Consider the following 16005-nt stretch of genomic DNA (forward strand, 5'->3'; position numbering starts at 1 on the left):
CTTTCTAATACATTGCCTTGCACTTAAATATGGTGTTATACATCTAAATGAATATATATAATGTTAATTTCTTCTGTATATGCAGAATATTTATATGTGCCATAAAATATGGTGCTGTTTGTAATATAGAAGGAAAAATGAAAACTTGTTTTCAAATTATAATTTCTGTGAATTGAGAATTACCAACAAAAGAATATTTCCATTTATAATTTTGAGGAGGGAGGCTGACCCTTTTTTTTTTTTTTTTTTTTTTTTTTTTCACAGGAAGTAAAATCTCTTCTAGAAGAACTGAGTTTTCAGAAAGGAGAACTGAATGTCCAGATTAGTGAAAAAAAAACTCAACTTGCACTTATAAAGCAAGAAATTGAAAAAGAGGAAGAAAACCTTCAGGTAGTTTTAGGGCAAATGTCTAAACATAAAACCGGTAAGTTAAAACAACGTTATAATGTTTGAGTATACATAAAAATACAAATGATCAAATAAATTTAAACATTAACCTTACTAGTAATAAGCAAAGAAAAGTAGATTATAAAAAGCACATGTTATTTTCTGCCATTCAAATTGATAAAATTTATTTAAATGCAACATAATCACATTACTGACTAGAGTGTGTTGAAGAGCATATATAGGTTGTAGATTATTTATATAAAATGCAATAGTTCACTCTTGGTGATACAAATGCTATTTTTTGGCAATATTATTTCTGATATCAGTAGCATTATTTTCTGCTTCATTTTGTGGCTCTCTCCAAGTTCATTTAATAGCATGGACCATACTTTGTTTCTGTTAGAACTAAAGAATATTCTGGACATGTTGCAACTTGAAAACAATGAGCTACAAGGTTTGAAGATACAACATGACCAAAAGGTGTCTGAGTTAGAGAAGACTCAGCTTGAAATGCTAGAGGTAATAAGTGAAGCCATGTTTCTCTTAGCAAACTGCAGTCTTTCCCTTTTAACATGTTTGAATCCTCTTTTATTTGGTTTAGGAGAAACTGGAGTTAGAAAACTTGCAACAGACAGCTCTGCGGCAGAAAGGGGAAATAGAGTGGCAAAAGCAGGTCCTTGAGAGAGGCAAACGGGAAATAGAACAAATATCTGCTGAGACACGAGCATTACAATCCTGTCTTGAGTCTTTGAGTAAAGAAAAGGAAGACCTTGAAGATAAATGTGACAGCTGGGAAAAAAAGTTGGAGCAAACCAAACGGTAAGAGCAGAAACAGATTAAGTTGGCAGGATCACTTATTGAAAGCTAAAGCATCGTAAACACTATTAAAGTAAAAAATGTTCAACAAACTCAGTCTCATAATACAGTTCACTGATAGTATTTTGGGGAGAATGTCCACTTCGACCACCCCAAGGCATTCTTTAAAATAACCTGTTGTGATTTTTCTAAGTACAATAACACATGCTGGAAGATATAAATAAAAGAAGAAATATACCTTGTTTGTCGATGGGAACACAATATCACAACAAAATAATGTCTCAATTGATCTGTAGATTCAAAACAATCATAAAGTCCCAACAGACTTTTTTTTTTTAAAGATTTTTTTTTTTTTTTAATGTATCCAAGAACTGGGGTATAGACCAGAGGTGCAGGGAGATAAGAGGATTCACCAGAGACAGAGTAGGGAGAAGAACAGGTGGATCTACTGAAATACACTGCTGAAGGGAGCAGCAGGCAAGACAGGAGAGGTCTGCTGCACAATGTGGGTTTTAGCTCCCTGGCCAGGGATGAAACTCACATTGCAGTGGCTGGCAATAGCTTGATAGTGCTGAGACTTTAGCCCCTGTGCCACCAGGGAGGCCCCAACAGACTTTTTAAACAGAAGTTGACAATATGGTTCTAAAATCCATACAGATATGCAGAGGACCTAGAATAGAATCCAGCTGTAAAAAGGGAGTGAAATGTTGCTACACAAAATGACATCGATGCATCTCAAAGTAATTGTGTGTTAGTGAAAGAATCCAGACAAAACAAGTCCATCCTGTTTGGTTCCACTTATGGGAAAGAATGCAATAAATCATATACATACAGTTGTTGAAAAACTTGTGTTTCATGCTTTTTTACTGATCAGAAGTTAGCAGTCTAGTCTAACCACTCAGATTTTTGGAATTCTGAATGCTATACATATTTTTATCCCTGATTTTATAAAACTTAAATTTAGGGAGTCACTTTTGGAAAAAGCTCATTTGGAAAGATAAAAAAATTTCTTTGGAAAATGAGTTGAAGAGCTTTAATTTTGTTAATATTTATAATTATTTAGACTCCATAATTACATCATGAAAGCATAACAGTATTCCTCAGCTATCTCTTCTGTGTACTTGAACATCTTGTATTTGACAGTCTGACTTTTCTCTGCTTGTATGGTAGGGTTTTAGCAGCTACAGAAGAGAATAGCAAAATGGAACAGTCAAACTTAGAAAAGTTGAGATTGGATGCCAGAAAACTGCAACAGGAGCTAGACCAGTTAAACAGAGACAAGCTCTCACTGCATCAAGACATCACAGCAATGCAGCAGCAGCTACGAGGTAAAAGGCTCCCCTGGGAGAGGTGTGGCTCTTCCTTTTGGTAGATTCTTTTTTGAAATGCATGGTTTTCCCACTACAGAAGTAATTAATGCAAATGAGAATGGAGTTTCTTTTAGAAGTAACAAGAATGTTCTAAAATTAGATTGTGGTAATGGTTGAATATACTTTTTTTTTTTTAAAGATTTATTTATTTATTTTATATAAGCACTGGGTACAGTCAGAAGCGCGGGAGGGTGAGAGAATTCACCAGAGTCAGAGCGGAGAATAGAGCAGGCAGACTGACGAAGTACACTGCTGAGGGGAGCAGCGGGCGGCAGGAGAGGTCTGCGCATCATGTGGGACCCTCCTCCGGTGGCCGGGGAGCAGTCGGGGATCGAACCGGCGCTGCAGAGGCTGCAGGCAGCTTCGCAACCCAGCGCTCAACCGCTGAGCCACCAGGGAGGCCCCTGAATATACTTTTTAAAAAAGCCATTGAATTGTATAGTTGAGGAGAAACAAGAGGTATGTGAATTATATTGCAGTAAAGCTGTCAATTCCTATTTCTTAGAGAACAATTTAAAAACATATCAAGAAGATGAGATAAAAATTATAATTGATCTTCCCCCTCAGAGATAATTCCTATTATCAGTTTAGTGAATATTCTTCCAGATTTTTTTTTTTTTTTTATTCTTCCAGATTTTTTATTGGTGTTCAGGGGGATAGGTGGAAAACAAAGATGCAAATAGCATGTTTATTACCAAATCTTTTTAAACATTCATGATTATTTAGGAAAAGTTACTAAGTAATTCTATTTGATAATGTATTTGTTGAGACAAAACCATTGCTGATAAAAAATTTATACCCTAGTTGTCTTCCTGAAAGGTTGTGCCAAATTTACATTTCTACCTAGCGTTGTAGAAGATACCTGTTTTTAAGCCATACATCATCAACAGTAGGTCTTACCTATCAATTTTCTTATTGTGAGGATTTGAATATGTACATCTCCAAAAATGGAGGCTTCAGCCCAGATCTGGGTTGTGCATATCATGCTGTCCTTTGGCTTTTAGTGAGATCATGTGGTATAGTCTTACATGTCACAAAAAGAAATTTAAATTAATTTCCACTCTACTTTTGGAAAAACTGATGGGAATATGAAAGATTTCTACATATGTACTTGTTCTTTTTATAAATGTTATTTCTGTAGAAAAACGAGAAGCAATAAACTCACTACAAGAAGAACTAGCTGATGTCCGAGACCATTTGAACCTAGCAAAACAGGTAAGCTTAACAAATGCTATCTAGTAGTATCCTGAAGGCATACAGACAGCTAGTTAAAATAACAAACAAAATAACAAACAACGGAAGTAAGCTGGCTCCTTTTCAGACCAGCAGATCTCAGAAGGTCACGGACATAACATAGACATCCTATGTACACAAGAGTTTTGAAGCAGAACAGTGGCTTTCTAGTCTGTTTTAGCCCTGGGACTCTTGAGTCAAAGCTAATGAGGAAGGTGATGTCTGGATCAGAGCCTCACTCCTCAGGGTTTCGGGGATCAAAATGACTGTCTCTTATCAGTGGCACAGAGGAAGAAGAAGCTGGGTTCAGATTTGAGCATTCAGTGAGGTACAAAGTAACTGCAGATCTGGACTCCTCCTTATTAGATGTAGAATAGACTGGATCCTTGTCTCTTGTACTGCCTACAATCCAGGGTCAAGGTAATTCAGTGTTGTCCTGTGAGAATAGTGCTACAATTCGAGTGCTAGCCTCAGTTTCCACTGGTTAAATTAAGGGTTGGATTAGACATCCAAATTCTCTTCATTCTACCTTTAGGATTCTGTGTTTATAAGATGAATGAAGCTTTAAAGTGTTCTTTCTTTAAAAAATTTTTTAGAAAGATCCTTATAAATATATTCTGTCACTACAGGTATAATTTTTCCAAAAATGCTTAATTTGGGGTCCTTAAAAAAGAAGTATTTATTGTTTTCTGAGATTTTCAACCTGTATATATATTTCAAATACTAACAAAGCCATTACTGTTAGCTCATTTCCCATAAGGATTAAACCTTTTCTTAGTCTTCATAGCAATCCTGTGAGGGTGGGTGTCACTTACTCCCACCTCAGTGACAAGACAACTAAAGCTCAGAAGACTTGAGTCTCTTGCTGAGGTTTTGACATCTTCTCTCATCTTAATATTTAGGTACTAAAAGGTGGAAACCAATGATTAAATTGAGTTCTAGGTGCCTTTGTTTAAATAATAAAGAATGTGGCACCTTTATTCTTCTGATTCTGTTAGACATAATAGTGACTGGAGTGGTCCTAGCTACCTCTGGTAAACATAGATGTGTCATAGTTTCAATTTTCCTTTCACCCAAAGGACCTGCTTCACACCACCCAGCGTCAGGAAGCCCTGCTCAGCGAGCAGACCAGGCTCCAGAAAGGCATCAGTGAATGGAACACCAAGGTTGAAGACTGCCGAAAAGAAGGGGAGACAAAGCAACAGCAACTTCAAATGCTTCAGGCTGAGATAGAAGAAAGCAAAGTCAAGCTAGCCCAACAAGAAATGGTACTATACACCTTTCTGGCTTTACATAAAAGGAAGCACTTTGTCACTTGTATGTTATTTGCTCCTGGAAGAAAGCTGCTGAAGTAGCCCCCCTGGGACAAACTTCCCTGTGTAACCAGGAGTAATTTTACACCCGCTCTTTGACATTTTGGTATTAATATTGACAGACTGTGAAGACTGTAGAACATTGGTTCTGGTTAGAAATTTGATGGCACATGCCTTTGCTGTTTAAATCTCCCCTCATGTGCTGGCCAAATGTTTCTTTGTAAAGGAAACTCACTTTCTGTCACTTAGAGTTGTTTTCTACTTTATATTGAACGGGAATCCATCTTAGCATCCATGAAGGTTCCCTCAACTTGGATACTGGGTATTAGTTATTTTATGACTGATTAAGGTTGTTCTCTATTCAGTTGGTTCAGAGACTCCAGAAAGAGATGGAAAGTGAAGAAAAAAAGTTCGAAGCCAGCAAAATGATGCTGAGGGAGCAGCAGCACCAGCTGGAAAAAGAATTAACAGACCAGAAAGGGAAACTGGACCAGGTAGTCACTGAAGTGTTAGTGGCTGAAGAGCGTGTCAGGACTCTGCAGCAAGAGGAAAAGTGGGGTGAGACCCTGGAGAAGACGCTTTCCCAAACCAGTATGTATCCTGAAACACTACTCTGAGGGGGGTCTCGCCTGCTTGTGAGGTGTGTAAAAGAGGGAAGCCCAGGCCCCCAACACAGCCCAGAGAGGGGATAGGGGAGGGGGGGTGGGAAGTAGTCCCGGGAGGTGAGGAAGCGGGTTCAGAGATGAAGGAACTGGTGCTTTGGGAAGTGAGATTTGACCTGAGCCTATCAGGCCACTTTACTTGTCTGCATTGCCTTCCTCAGACATGTCACCTCAACGGTTCACGGGTGATGTGGTGGTGGGAGCTTTATGGGATTACACCTGAGGGAAGAAATCAAATATTGTACAAAAATCATCAATGATGTAAAAATAAATAAATTTAAAAAAAAAAAAAAAGAATGTCATCTCAAAAAAGTGTGACATGAAGGTGAAGCTCTTAAGACTTTCCAGGAAGAATATGATTTCTGAGCTTTGGGACAGTGATCAGCTTCACCTCAACCAGTCAAAAACCAGTATCAACAATTCTAGTTCTGTCCAAATTAGACATATACTGAATAGTACCAAAATACAGGTGTTTGCCTTTGGTTCTGTTTGCTCTTTCTTGAGCCAAATATAAGTGAAGATGATTGTTCTCACATTAGTAAATGATTTTTCTCTTTCTTAGGCTGCAGAGTTCCAAAATGCTCAGAAAATGTTGTTTGCACTGCATGATATCCCTCTAAACTCATTGGGCTTAGCAAACTAAAGGGTTCTCTGGGAACTCTTTATACATCCAAACCTAACTATTTCATTGTAAAAATGAAACTTAACAACTATGCTGAGTCTGGCCAAGCCAGAGGTGTGAAAAGTGAAAGGGTGGCAACCTGTTACTTTAAAGAGAGTCATTAGAAAGATTGGTTTGGAATGTGACTATGAGCTTCATTTATTGAGTTTTCACTGTATGCTGTTTGCATTCATGATTCCTATTCAACAGTAGGAGGGAGATTCCTTCTGTTAGCAAACAGGCTCACACTGCTCCAGATCCCTGTCCTCACCATTGCACCTTCTCCTGTGAAGGGAGAAGTACTGGTGTGCCTCCTTTATTAAATCAAGGTTTATATGGAGCAGTTCCACAGTCTGCTATATTCCCTATACCTCAGGATTGATGCTGTTTCCTCTTGCTGGTCTCAAAGACTCAAAGGGCAGGACAATAGGTCTGTGACTTTGGAATCAGGTGCTCCAGGAACCAGTTATATCAAGAGGCCTCTAGTCCTTTTCTGGGCCTCCTGTGTAGGTCAGGGCACTTGGAGGAGAGTAGTTGAGTGGATGGCATGTGGTTATGGATCTGCCCACAGGAAACAGCTCTGCCTGCTGCCAGTCCTGGCCTCTGGCTAACCTACTAATAACGCTCATTTCAGAACGACAGCTTTCAGAAAGGGAGCAGCAATTAATGGAAAAGTCAAGTGAGCTGCTGGCTCTCCAGAAAGAGACCGACTCCATGCGGGCAGACTTCAGCCTCCTCAGGAATCAGTTCTTGACAGAAAGAAAGAAGGCTGAGAACCAGGTTGCCACTCTGAAGGAAGCACTGAAGATCCAGCGGAGCCAGCTGGAGAAAAACCTCCTTGTGAGTACCTCCTGCCCTGACACTTTATGAAGAAATGATGAATTTAAATGTTTAAACTAAACTGCCTCTGTGCAGAGAAAATAAATTACCTGGCAACCCAGTCCTTAACCCAGCTATTCTTGGTGTAATTATGCATCATTTGTTCTAGAAGTTGATGGTAGATTTTGCCAGATTCTTGGGCTGTAGCCCTAAAACTGGAAAGCTAAACCTACCATGTTCAATGAGTTCAAAACAATTTATGGTGGGTGGTGGGAGCACTCAGTGCTTTCCCAGGAGTGGAGTCTCACAACACCCTCTGTTAACTGGAGGGTGTTAACAGAGCCCTGTGTGAATGGAACTTTCATATAATGTATTTCCCAAAGGGTGATGTCCTTCCACCTAGATAGGCAACATAAAGGTAGAATGTAGATGTCTAGACTTTAATCCAGCAACCCTGTGGTGCTGGGTTTTATTATCCCCACTTTACAGACAATTAATGGAGACTCAGAAAAGGAAAGTAACTTAATATCAAAGGCACTGTTGCTTATCTAGGATTCAGATTTTGGGCTAATGGACTCTGACCACCTAGGTGCCCCACAGCTGCTCAAGAAGGCAGGTAGTTAGCCCCATTTTCCAGCTAGAGAGACTGAGGCCCAGGTGGGAAGTAAAGTGCCCATGCTAGTGAGTGTGGAGGCCAGAACACACACCTCCATACACTAGACCCCAGATAGCTTTTCTCCTTCCCTTCTGCCTCGTGCTAGGAACAAAAGCAGGAGAACAGCTGCATGCAAAAGGAGATGGCAACAATCGAGCAGGTGGCCCAGGACAACCACGAGCGGGCCAGGCGCCTGATGAAGGAGCTCACCCAGATGCAGCAAGAGTACACGGAGCTCAAGAAGCAGGTGCGCGCCCAGGAGCCCAGCAGAGAGCACTCCCTAGGCATGCTCACTCCCCACTGGGCTCAAATGGATTTTATTTATTAAACAAATCTTTTAAGAGGAGTGTTTCTTTATGGAGATGCTCCGGTATCCCTTGGTGTCAGCATCTGGACTCAGGACCATCCCTGAGCACGCTCATCATGGCCACTCAGTGACCTGGCTGCATTTGTCCTGTAGATGACCCCATAATAACCTCTTAGTTTCACACATGCCTTCAAACACAGGCACCCTCTCTTCACATCCTACCCCCAACCATCAACACACCCTTTGGTTCAAGAAAAAATAACTTTTAAAGGCTCCAAGTCCCTGCAAACTTGGAAGGGCAATTAGCAGTGGATATAATCCCAATGTTTTCACTAAACTCTATGGGGAGTGCTACATAGAACAATCTCAGGGTTAAACAATCTGAGAAACCTCTACATTGTTCACACCACTGGATTCTTCACCTATAAAATGAAATTATTTAGCCACATCCTTCCTAAGAGCCCGTGCAAGATTCTCATGGATAATCTAGATTGCTTATGACTTCTTTCAGTCAATGGTCCTTTTCTCATTTGGGGCTTAGTCACTGTAGTTGTTATTTATTGGGTTACCACTAAGGTGCTTCCTATAAATTCTTACTTAGTTATTACATTTCTGAACACATGGTATTATCTGCATATGTGGGTGAGATTGCAAAATTAGCTAACTTGCCCTAAGCTGTACTGAAGTGTGTACTGGCTGTGAGGTTGGAATCCAGCTTCCGCCTGCAGGCTCTGACGTCTAGAATAATTTGCTCCGTGAATGTTGTACCTGTGCTCCAGTCAGTATACCAGTGAAATCATGGACTTGTGTTTTACAGTTACTTGTGTAGTTGAAAAGTCATAAATTTTGTACCAGTCTAATAATCATAGTAGTTGACATTGTAGGTGTTTAAATACATCACACATTAAGTAAGTACTGGTAAGTCCCAAGCGTGATGCAATGGTGTTTGACTCTCCCTCACTGTCTAGATGGCAAACCAAAAGGATTTGGAGAGAAGACAAATGGAAATCAGTGAAGCAATGAAGACACTTAAATCTGAGGTGAAAGATGAAATCAGAACCAGCCTGAAGAGTCTCAACCAGTTTCTTCCAGAATTACCACCAGATTTGGAAGTTATTTTGGAAAGAAATGAAAACCTCGGAGGAGGGTTGGAAAGCTTGAAAGAGAACTTTCCATTCTCCATGAACGAGAGACCATCACCTTTTGAAGAAAAACTGAACTTGTCCCAGGTTCACATAATGGTAAGGGTTTATCCTGCTGTTCTCTGGAATTTTTCGAAGGATAATTGGGTTCCTACCCTTCCCCGATAAGCTAAAAAACAGACTTCTGGAGGTTGGGGGAGGCTGGTTCTTTGGTGATTCTTTGATGTTTCACTTTCCCTCTGAAAAAGGATGAACACTGGCGAGGAGAAGCACTCCGAGAGAAACTGCGTCACCGTGAAGATCGGCTTAAGGTTGCGTATTTGGCATGTGGGGGGTTGCTGCTTACACTCAACCCCGGCTCCTACTCTCTTGCGGCTCACCCAGCACTTGGATAGATTACATGGTGGAAGCTCAGGGATGTTGGTATCACACATTCAGTAAATGACACTGTCAGTATACAAAACCATGAATTCTGGTGTGAAGCCCGTGTTCTTTGACCTTGGTAATATGGCTCTGCCTCAGGTCAAACTGATAGCTCTTGAATGTTGGGGTGCACAGTGAGGAGCTCACAGCCCAGTGGCTGGGGGGAGTTTGGGAGCACGGAAAAACTTAGCTTTGGCTCAGAACATGTTGTGTCTGAAGGCCTCATGAGACATCCAGGGAGGGAGCTGTCTGTGGGCACCTGAAAATAGGAGTCTAGGATTTAGGGGTTAACTGACCCTTAAGAGATTTGGGGTTGACAAAGGCCCAAAAATAGATGACTGGATTAAGAAGATGTGGTACAGATACACAATAGAATATCACTCAGCAATCAAAAAAGATAAACACATGCAATTTACAGCAACATGGATGGCGCTGGAAGGGATCATGCTCAGCGAAATAAGCCAGAAAGAAAAAGAAAAATTCCGGATGGTCTCACTCATAGCAGGAATCTAGAAAACCTAAATAAGGGACCAGGAAAAAGAATAACTATAAGAAAGAAAAAATCAAAATCAACAAACAACTGTGAACCAGAGACACACTTTGTGGGGTGGGGGGAGGGATTGGGGTCAAAATCAGGGGGTTGCAATTGTATGGGGAATATAAAAATTTAAAAAAAGTGAAAAAAAAAATAAGAGATTTGGGGTTGAGTCTGGGTGGGAGTGTAAAAATAAGAGTGAGGTGGATAAAGACGTATCTTGGACAACAGCTACCATCCGGCCTGGGCTGAGGGGAAGTGGTGTGCAGCGGGCCGTGGGCTCCAGCCCACATGGCTGTTTACATGTAAATTCATCATAAATAAATCAGAGTAAAATTCAGTCACCACATTCAAGTGTTCACAGCCACTTGTGACAAGTGGCTACTATATTGGACAGCACAGATACTGAGCATTCCCATCACCATGGAAAGTTCTGGACAGCACTAACATAGATTTTGAGAGAAACATTTCAAAGGTGTAGCATGGGGGAAAGCCAGAAAGTAGGCTATGGCTGAAATACATGTGGGAGACACTGAAGGGATCACATATAAATCAACCTTGTAAGTCAGAGCAGAAGAGGAAGAGAGATGAGGCAGTGATTTCACTGGGAAGTAGGAAATGCACATATCCTGAGCTTAGTTACACTAGGGAGAGTGGATGAGTTTGGTCCAGTTAACGACAGCACCGAATAGTGTAGAAGTTTCCACACACTGGCAGTAGCCATCTGGTGCCTCCATTTTTTTCAAATGAGCATTTTTTTTTTAAAGATTTATTTTTATTTATTTATACAAATACTGGGTACCAGTCAGAAGCGCGAGAGGGTAAGAGAATTCACCAGAGCCAGAGCGGGGAGCAGAGCAGGCAGAGGGACCGAGGCACACTGCTGAGGGGAGCAGCGGGCGGCAGGAAAGGTCTGCGCGCCATGTGGGACCCTCCTCCTGTGGCAGACGGGGATCGAACCGGCGCTACAGAGGCTGTGGGCAGCTTCACAACCCATCGCTCAACCGCTGTGCCGCTGGGGAGGCCCTCAAATGAGCATTTTTCAATAGTCATTCCTACTTTATGGTAGATTTACTTACCAAGTGATACATATGAAAATGCTACTAATCGTTCTGGTACATTTCTTCTGTGCAAAACCCTAAATTTTACTGTTAACACTTCCAGGCCCAACTTCGACACTGCATGTCCAAGCAAGCAGAGGTGTTAAGTAAAGGGAAGCGGCAGACAGAGGGCACTTTACACAGCTTGAGGAGACAAGTCGATGCTCTCGGGGAATTGGTCACCAGCCCCTCTGCGGACTCGCTGTCATCGACCAGTCTGTCTCAGCTGGACTCTTCTTCCCTTGCAGAGGACTCTCATCTTAGACCAGCCCAGGTGAGGGGGCGCTGCACAAGGGGTCTAAACATGCAGAGTACTTGAAAGCCTGTGTGTAATCCAAAGGAGATTCGGGACATAAGTGCCACCTTCATATCTTGTCTTAGGAAAGATTTGTTTATTTATGGTCCCTAGGAAACATGGAATCAATTGGCTTGAGGCTTAGGAAATAGACTGGAACTGGAGACAGGTGATCCCTTGGGAATGGAGTGCATCCTACTATTATTAATGATCTCCCCATTGGATATCTTTGTTTTCTATTCAGTCAATGCGTAGAACTTAGAACTGTGAAGCCAGTTTGAGTCCTAGTTTATAGTCTGACCATCTCCCTTTCCTCAACAAATGGGTGAATGCAGATCTCTTAACCCAGGGTCTATAAGAAATACCTGAGTTATGGGCCTCCCCGGTGGCAAAGCAGTTGAGCGCTGGGCTGCGAAGCTGCCTGCAGCCTCTGCAGCACCGGTTCGATCCCTCCCCGGCTGCTGGCTAGGGTTTCATATGGTGCGCAGACCTCTCCTGCCACGCCCACTGCTCCCCTCAGCAGTGCCCTTCATCAGTCTGCATGTTCTGCTCCCCGCTCTGGCTCTGGTGAGTTCTCTCACCCTCCCACGCTTCTGACTGTACCCAGTGCTTGTGTAAATAAATAAATCTTAAAAAAAAAAAAAAAACCTGAGTTTTCCAGAGGTTCTCCGTGTAAGACTTACTGTCAGAGACAATATCTACCATTTATAGTGCCTACTATATGCATGCATTTTACATACATCCTCTCATTTAATCTTTATATTCTGAGAGGTAGATTATCCCTTTATTTAGAGAAGGGTATGTTATGAACTATAAGATAATTGAAGATCACAGCAAAAGACAAAACCAGGACTTAGGGGTTGATGAAGTTTTGCTGCAGAGCTGTAAGAACATTCAAGGATAATCACCTCTTTAACAGGCCCACAGCTCAGCAGCAGGAGACCTAAGATTTCATTATTGTTACCTTTAAAACCTTCTCTGTGTTGTAGGACCCAAAGCAGGCACAGGCCAAACCCTTCATGGGCCTCAGTGTAGGCTTTAAGAGTGTCAGAGGACTGGCGATAAAAATTAGGTGACTTTGGAGGTAAGACAGCCCAGAGTGGGGGACATGAGTGCACAGAGCCAGGTTCAGGTCTCAGCTCTTGTGGCAGCCAGGAGAGCTCAGGTGCTCTAAATTTAGGAGAATGCAAAGGAAGTGTTAGGGGCATAGTAAGGAGACTGATCGAGTAACAGTTGACCCTTGAACAACATGGACTTGAACTGCCTGGGTCCACATCCTGTGATGTCTTCATGGATACACCTCACACCTAGGGAATAAACAGGAGACAGCTTCATGGAGGTGAGTGCTCCCCAGCCAGCGCCAGCCAGGGCGAAGGCACAGAAGCAGCAATGCCGGAAGAGAAGCTGGCCTCAGACCATCTGGTAGAAGGGTTCCGACAGCTCAAGACTGCTTTGAAAGTTTCACAACAGGGGCCCTTCTGTGACCCGGCACCAAGCTAAAACAGGAGGTGGAAGGGTTGGTACTACATAGAGACATTTTCAGAGAAGTAAAAAGACAAGTCAGAAATGAAGTTACATTTCTATAGCTACACTGGCGGCCCCTCCTGCCTCCCCTTCCACCTCAGCCAGCCTGGAGCCAGCAGGGCCCACACTCCCCTCCACGTGGAAAGAAGGCCTGTGCTGATGCTCTTCCACGGAATGGACAGTGAATACAAGTATGTGCTCACCCGCTGTCTAGACTCTGAAAGGCTTCAGGTAGGGCTTCCGGTCAGCAGCAGGCTATTGTAAAGTGTACGGGGGGATCTCTAGCTGCACAGGGGTTGGCATCCCTAACCTCCAGGTTGTTCAGGGGTCAGCTGTATTTGGGCATTTGGTGTCATAGCCCGGGTATGTGTGGGAGAAAAGCCTGGATTAGTTGGAGCTGGGGCTGGCATTTGTTCCCAGTGTTTTATCTCCCGTCTTTTCAGAACTCCTTCCAAGTTCTGCAAGGTCCACATTCAGCAGACAGTTACCGACACTGACGCCATTCCTTGCCTCCTGCTCACAGGGTACGTTAGTTCTTAATAACACTTTCAATTACATCTTTAATTCTAATTTATCAGTCTTAAGTCACCTTTTAAGTTTTCTCAATTTAGTAAGATGATTCATCTCAAAATAGTTTTCAAAGTACTCAAATACACATTGTATCTACCAAGTAGCCATCATGTCATTGCTTGTTAATTTTAAGTCCCTTTTCTACTGCTGAGAACTCATCCTTTCTACCTTTTTTGTGTTGCTGCAGGAAAAGGACTCCGCTAGTGAGAAGTACTGTATCTCGCATAAATATATCTGAGGAAATATCTTCAGTACTACCTCACTAACTTCGTAATTGGAATGCCATTTGGCTTTTATGAAGATCCAGTGAACTCAGATGCTAAAACCCCACTGTAGTTTATTTCACTTGTACGGTTAAGCCAGTTTTTGTAAATCACTTGTACATATGGGAATAGTTGCACACAATTCAAACCAAGGTCCTGGTATCGTAAGGTTTTTTTTAAATCTTTGAAATGTCTATGAAACCAATAATGATTTTAACTGCAAATTTAAGCCTCTGAACAGGTAAAATCTATAGTTACACAGGAAAAAATGTACTTGAAACTCTTCATTTATATTGTATCAAAAGGTATTTTTTAATTTTGCTTAAAAATTTATTTTCATATGAAAATAAAAGATAAAATCAACTTAGGTCTATTGTCAGACTTTATACATTTTACAGAGCTACAGTAAAGCCTTAATTTTACCTTAAATCCAAGAAAATGACAGTATTTTACATGGCCTTCCTTCTTTTGTCTGGAGGTTGAAAGGTGGTGTACTTATGAAGAAATACATTTCATTATTTGGAAATATCTAAAACTGGTATGCTTCAGGTAGTTTTCCTCAACCAAACAGTCTTTGGTAGACAATTAGAACTTTGTACTTTGAAGACTCCAGCCTTCAAATGCAAATTGTATTCAGACTTTAAAATTTTGAAGTACTATAATTAATGGCTCAGAGCTCTATAATTTTATCTTTTTTAAGATTTATTTATGCATACAAGAGCTGGGGTACAGGTCAGAGGTGGGGGTAAGGCAGGGGGGTGGTGGTGAGAGGATTCACCAGAGACAGAGCAGGGAACAGAACAGGCAGATTGACCAAAGTACACTGCTGAGGGGAGCAGCGGGTGAGCCACGAGAGGTCTGCTGCGCCATGTGAGTTGCTCCCTGGCTGGCTGGGAATCAAACTCATGCTGCAGTGGCTGCGGACAGCATTATAGGTTGCGTCTTAACCCTTGCGCCACCAGGGAGGCCCTGTAAATGTATTTCTTAAAAAATAGCAATGACTGCCACAGTTATGTGGCAATAATATTCTTCCCATGGGTTAAGTGGCATATGAAACTACATGTAATAGATTTGATGTTAAAATACAAGCGCTCTTTCAGGTTCCCTGACACCTTTTGAACTATAACTGATACATGTTATAATACAGAATAGCAGAGCAGTAACCATTACCGTCTACTGAGACTTACTCCTAAAATGTTGTTTGGCTAGAATGGAACCATTAGGGAATAATATGATAAAGACAATTAAAGTGGCATAAAATTTAACAGTTAAGTCCTAGAAGGTATCTACTTCCAAAATAAAATTGATTTGGTAGTAGCCTTTGTACTTACACTCGCCTTTGATTCATTTCACAAGTCTTAGCAACTAACACTTAAAAACCTGGCCTATTCACGATTACTGAAATCTTTCAGAACATATTTTCCTGTGCTATCCATGTGTTGAGAGAGGATAAGTATCTTATCACTGCCACCTGAGCCTTCTCTGTATTCCTGTATGAACAGGAATCAAAGTAATAATGTATCCCTCTGTTTAAAGGGCGTGAACTGAACCATACTTCTATAAAAAGCAATCACATTTAAAACAGTTGATGTGTGGGCAAAAAAGATCTCAAGATCTTACGGAATTAGAAAAGTGAATATATGGAGCTAGATACTTGGTTCCACGTACACTTTTCCAAAGAAACTTTACTACCTCTAACTACTAATACATGACCACCACCTCCCACCGCCCCCTCAAAAAAAAAAAAAAAAAAAATCAAGATCATTGCATCAAACACTTTATAACCCATGAAAAATACCTGAGCAGTGTAGTGGACTATCTAAGGCAGACAGTACTGAGCATGTGACTCATCAGGTGGGCCTCCTTGAGTGTGCAAGGGCAACGGGTGACTCAGACAAGCAGATGACTGCACAGGTTAAATAAGCCCTCA

The 16005-nt window shown here is 41.5% G+C and overlaps 1 protein-coding gene across 3 annotated transcripts in view; it reads left to right on the forward strand.

Annotated features, from left to right (window-relative positions):
- The window catches only part of CNTRL (centriolin), a 75633-nt gene extending 61231 nt beyond the window's left edge, over window positions 1-14402 (forward strand). For 2 of the 3 annotated variants that reach the window (XM_037495315.2, XM_037495318.2), the window contains 14 exons: window positions 265-424; window positions 791-906; window positions 989-1206; window positions 2374-2531; window positions 3715-3788; window positions 4886-5074; window positions 5485-5710; window positions 7077-7282; window positions 8023-8163; window positions 9192-9464; window positions 9614-9676; window positions 11488-11697; window positions 13686-13766; window positions 14000-14038. In XM_037495315.2, the coding sequence (XP_037351212.1) occupies window positions 265-424; window positions 791-906; window positions 989-1206; window positions 2374-2531; window positions 3715-3788; window positions 4886-5074; window positions 5485-5710; window positions 7077-7282; window positions 8023-8163; window positions 9192-9464; window positions 9614-9676; window positions 11488-11697; window positions 13686-13739 (2088 nt within the window). In that variant the 3' untranslated portion in view covers window positions 13740-13766; window positions 14000-14038. Of the gene's footprint in view, window positions 1-264; window positions 425-790; window positions 907-988; window positions 1207-2373; window positions 2532-3714; window positions 3789-4885; window positions 5075-5484; window positions 5711-7076; window positions 7283-8022; window positions 8164-9191; window positions 9465-9613; window positions 9677-11487; window positions 11698-13685; window positions 13767-13999 lie in introns of all 3 variants that reach the window. The other variant, XM_037495317.2, reaches the window with a different exon arrangement.
- Window positions 14403-16005: the final 1603 nt, after the last annotated feature.

This window comes from Talpa occidentalis, unplaced genomic scaffold (assembly GCF_014898055.3).
Source record: "Talpa occidentalis isolate TD23 unplaced genomic scaffold, MPIMG_talOcc4v2.1 talOcc4.7, whole genome shotgun sequence".
Taxonomy (NCBI): Eukaryota; Metazoa; Chordata; class Mammalia; order Eulipotyphla; family Talpidae; genus Talpa; species Talpa occidentalis.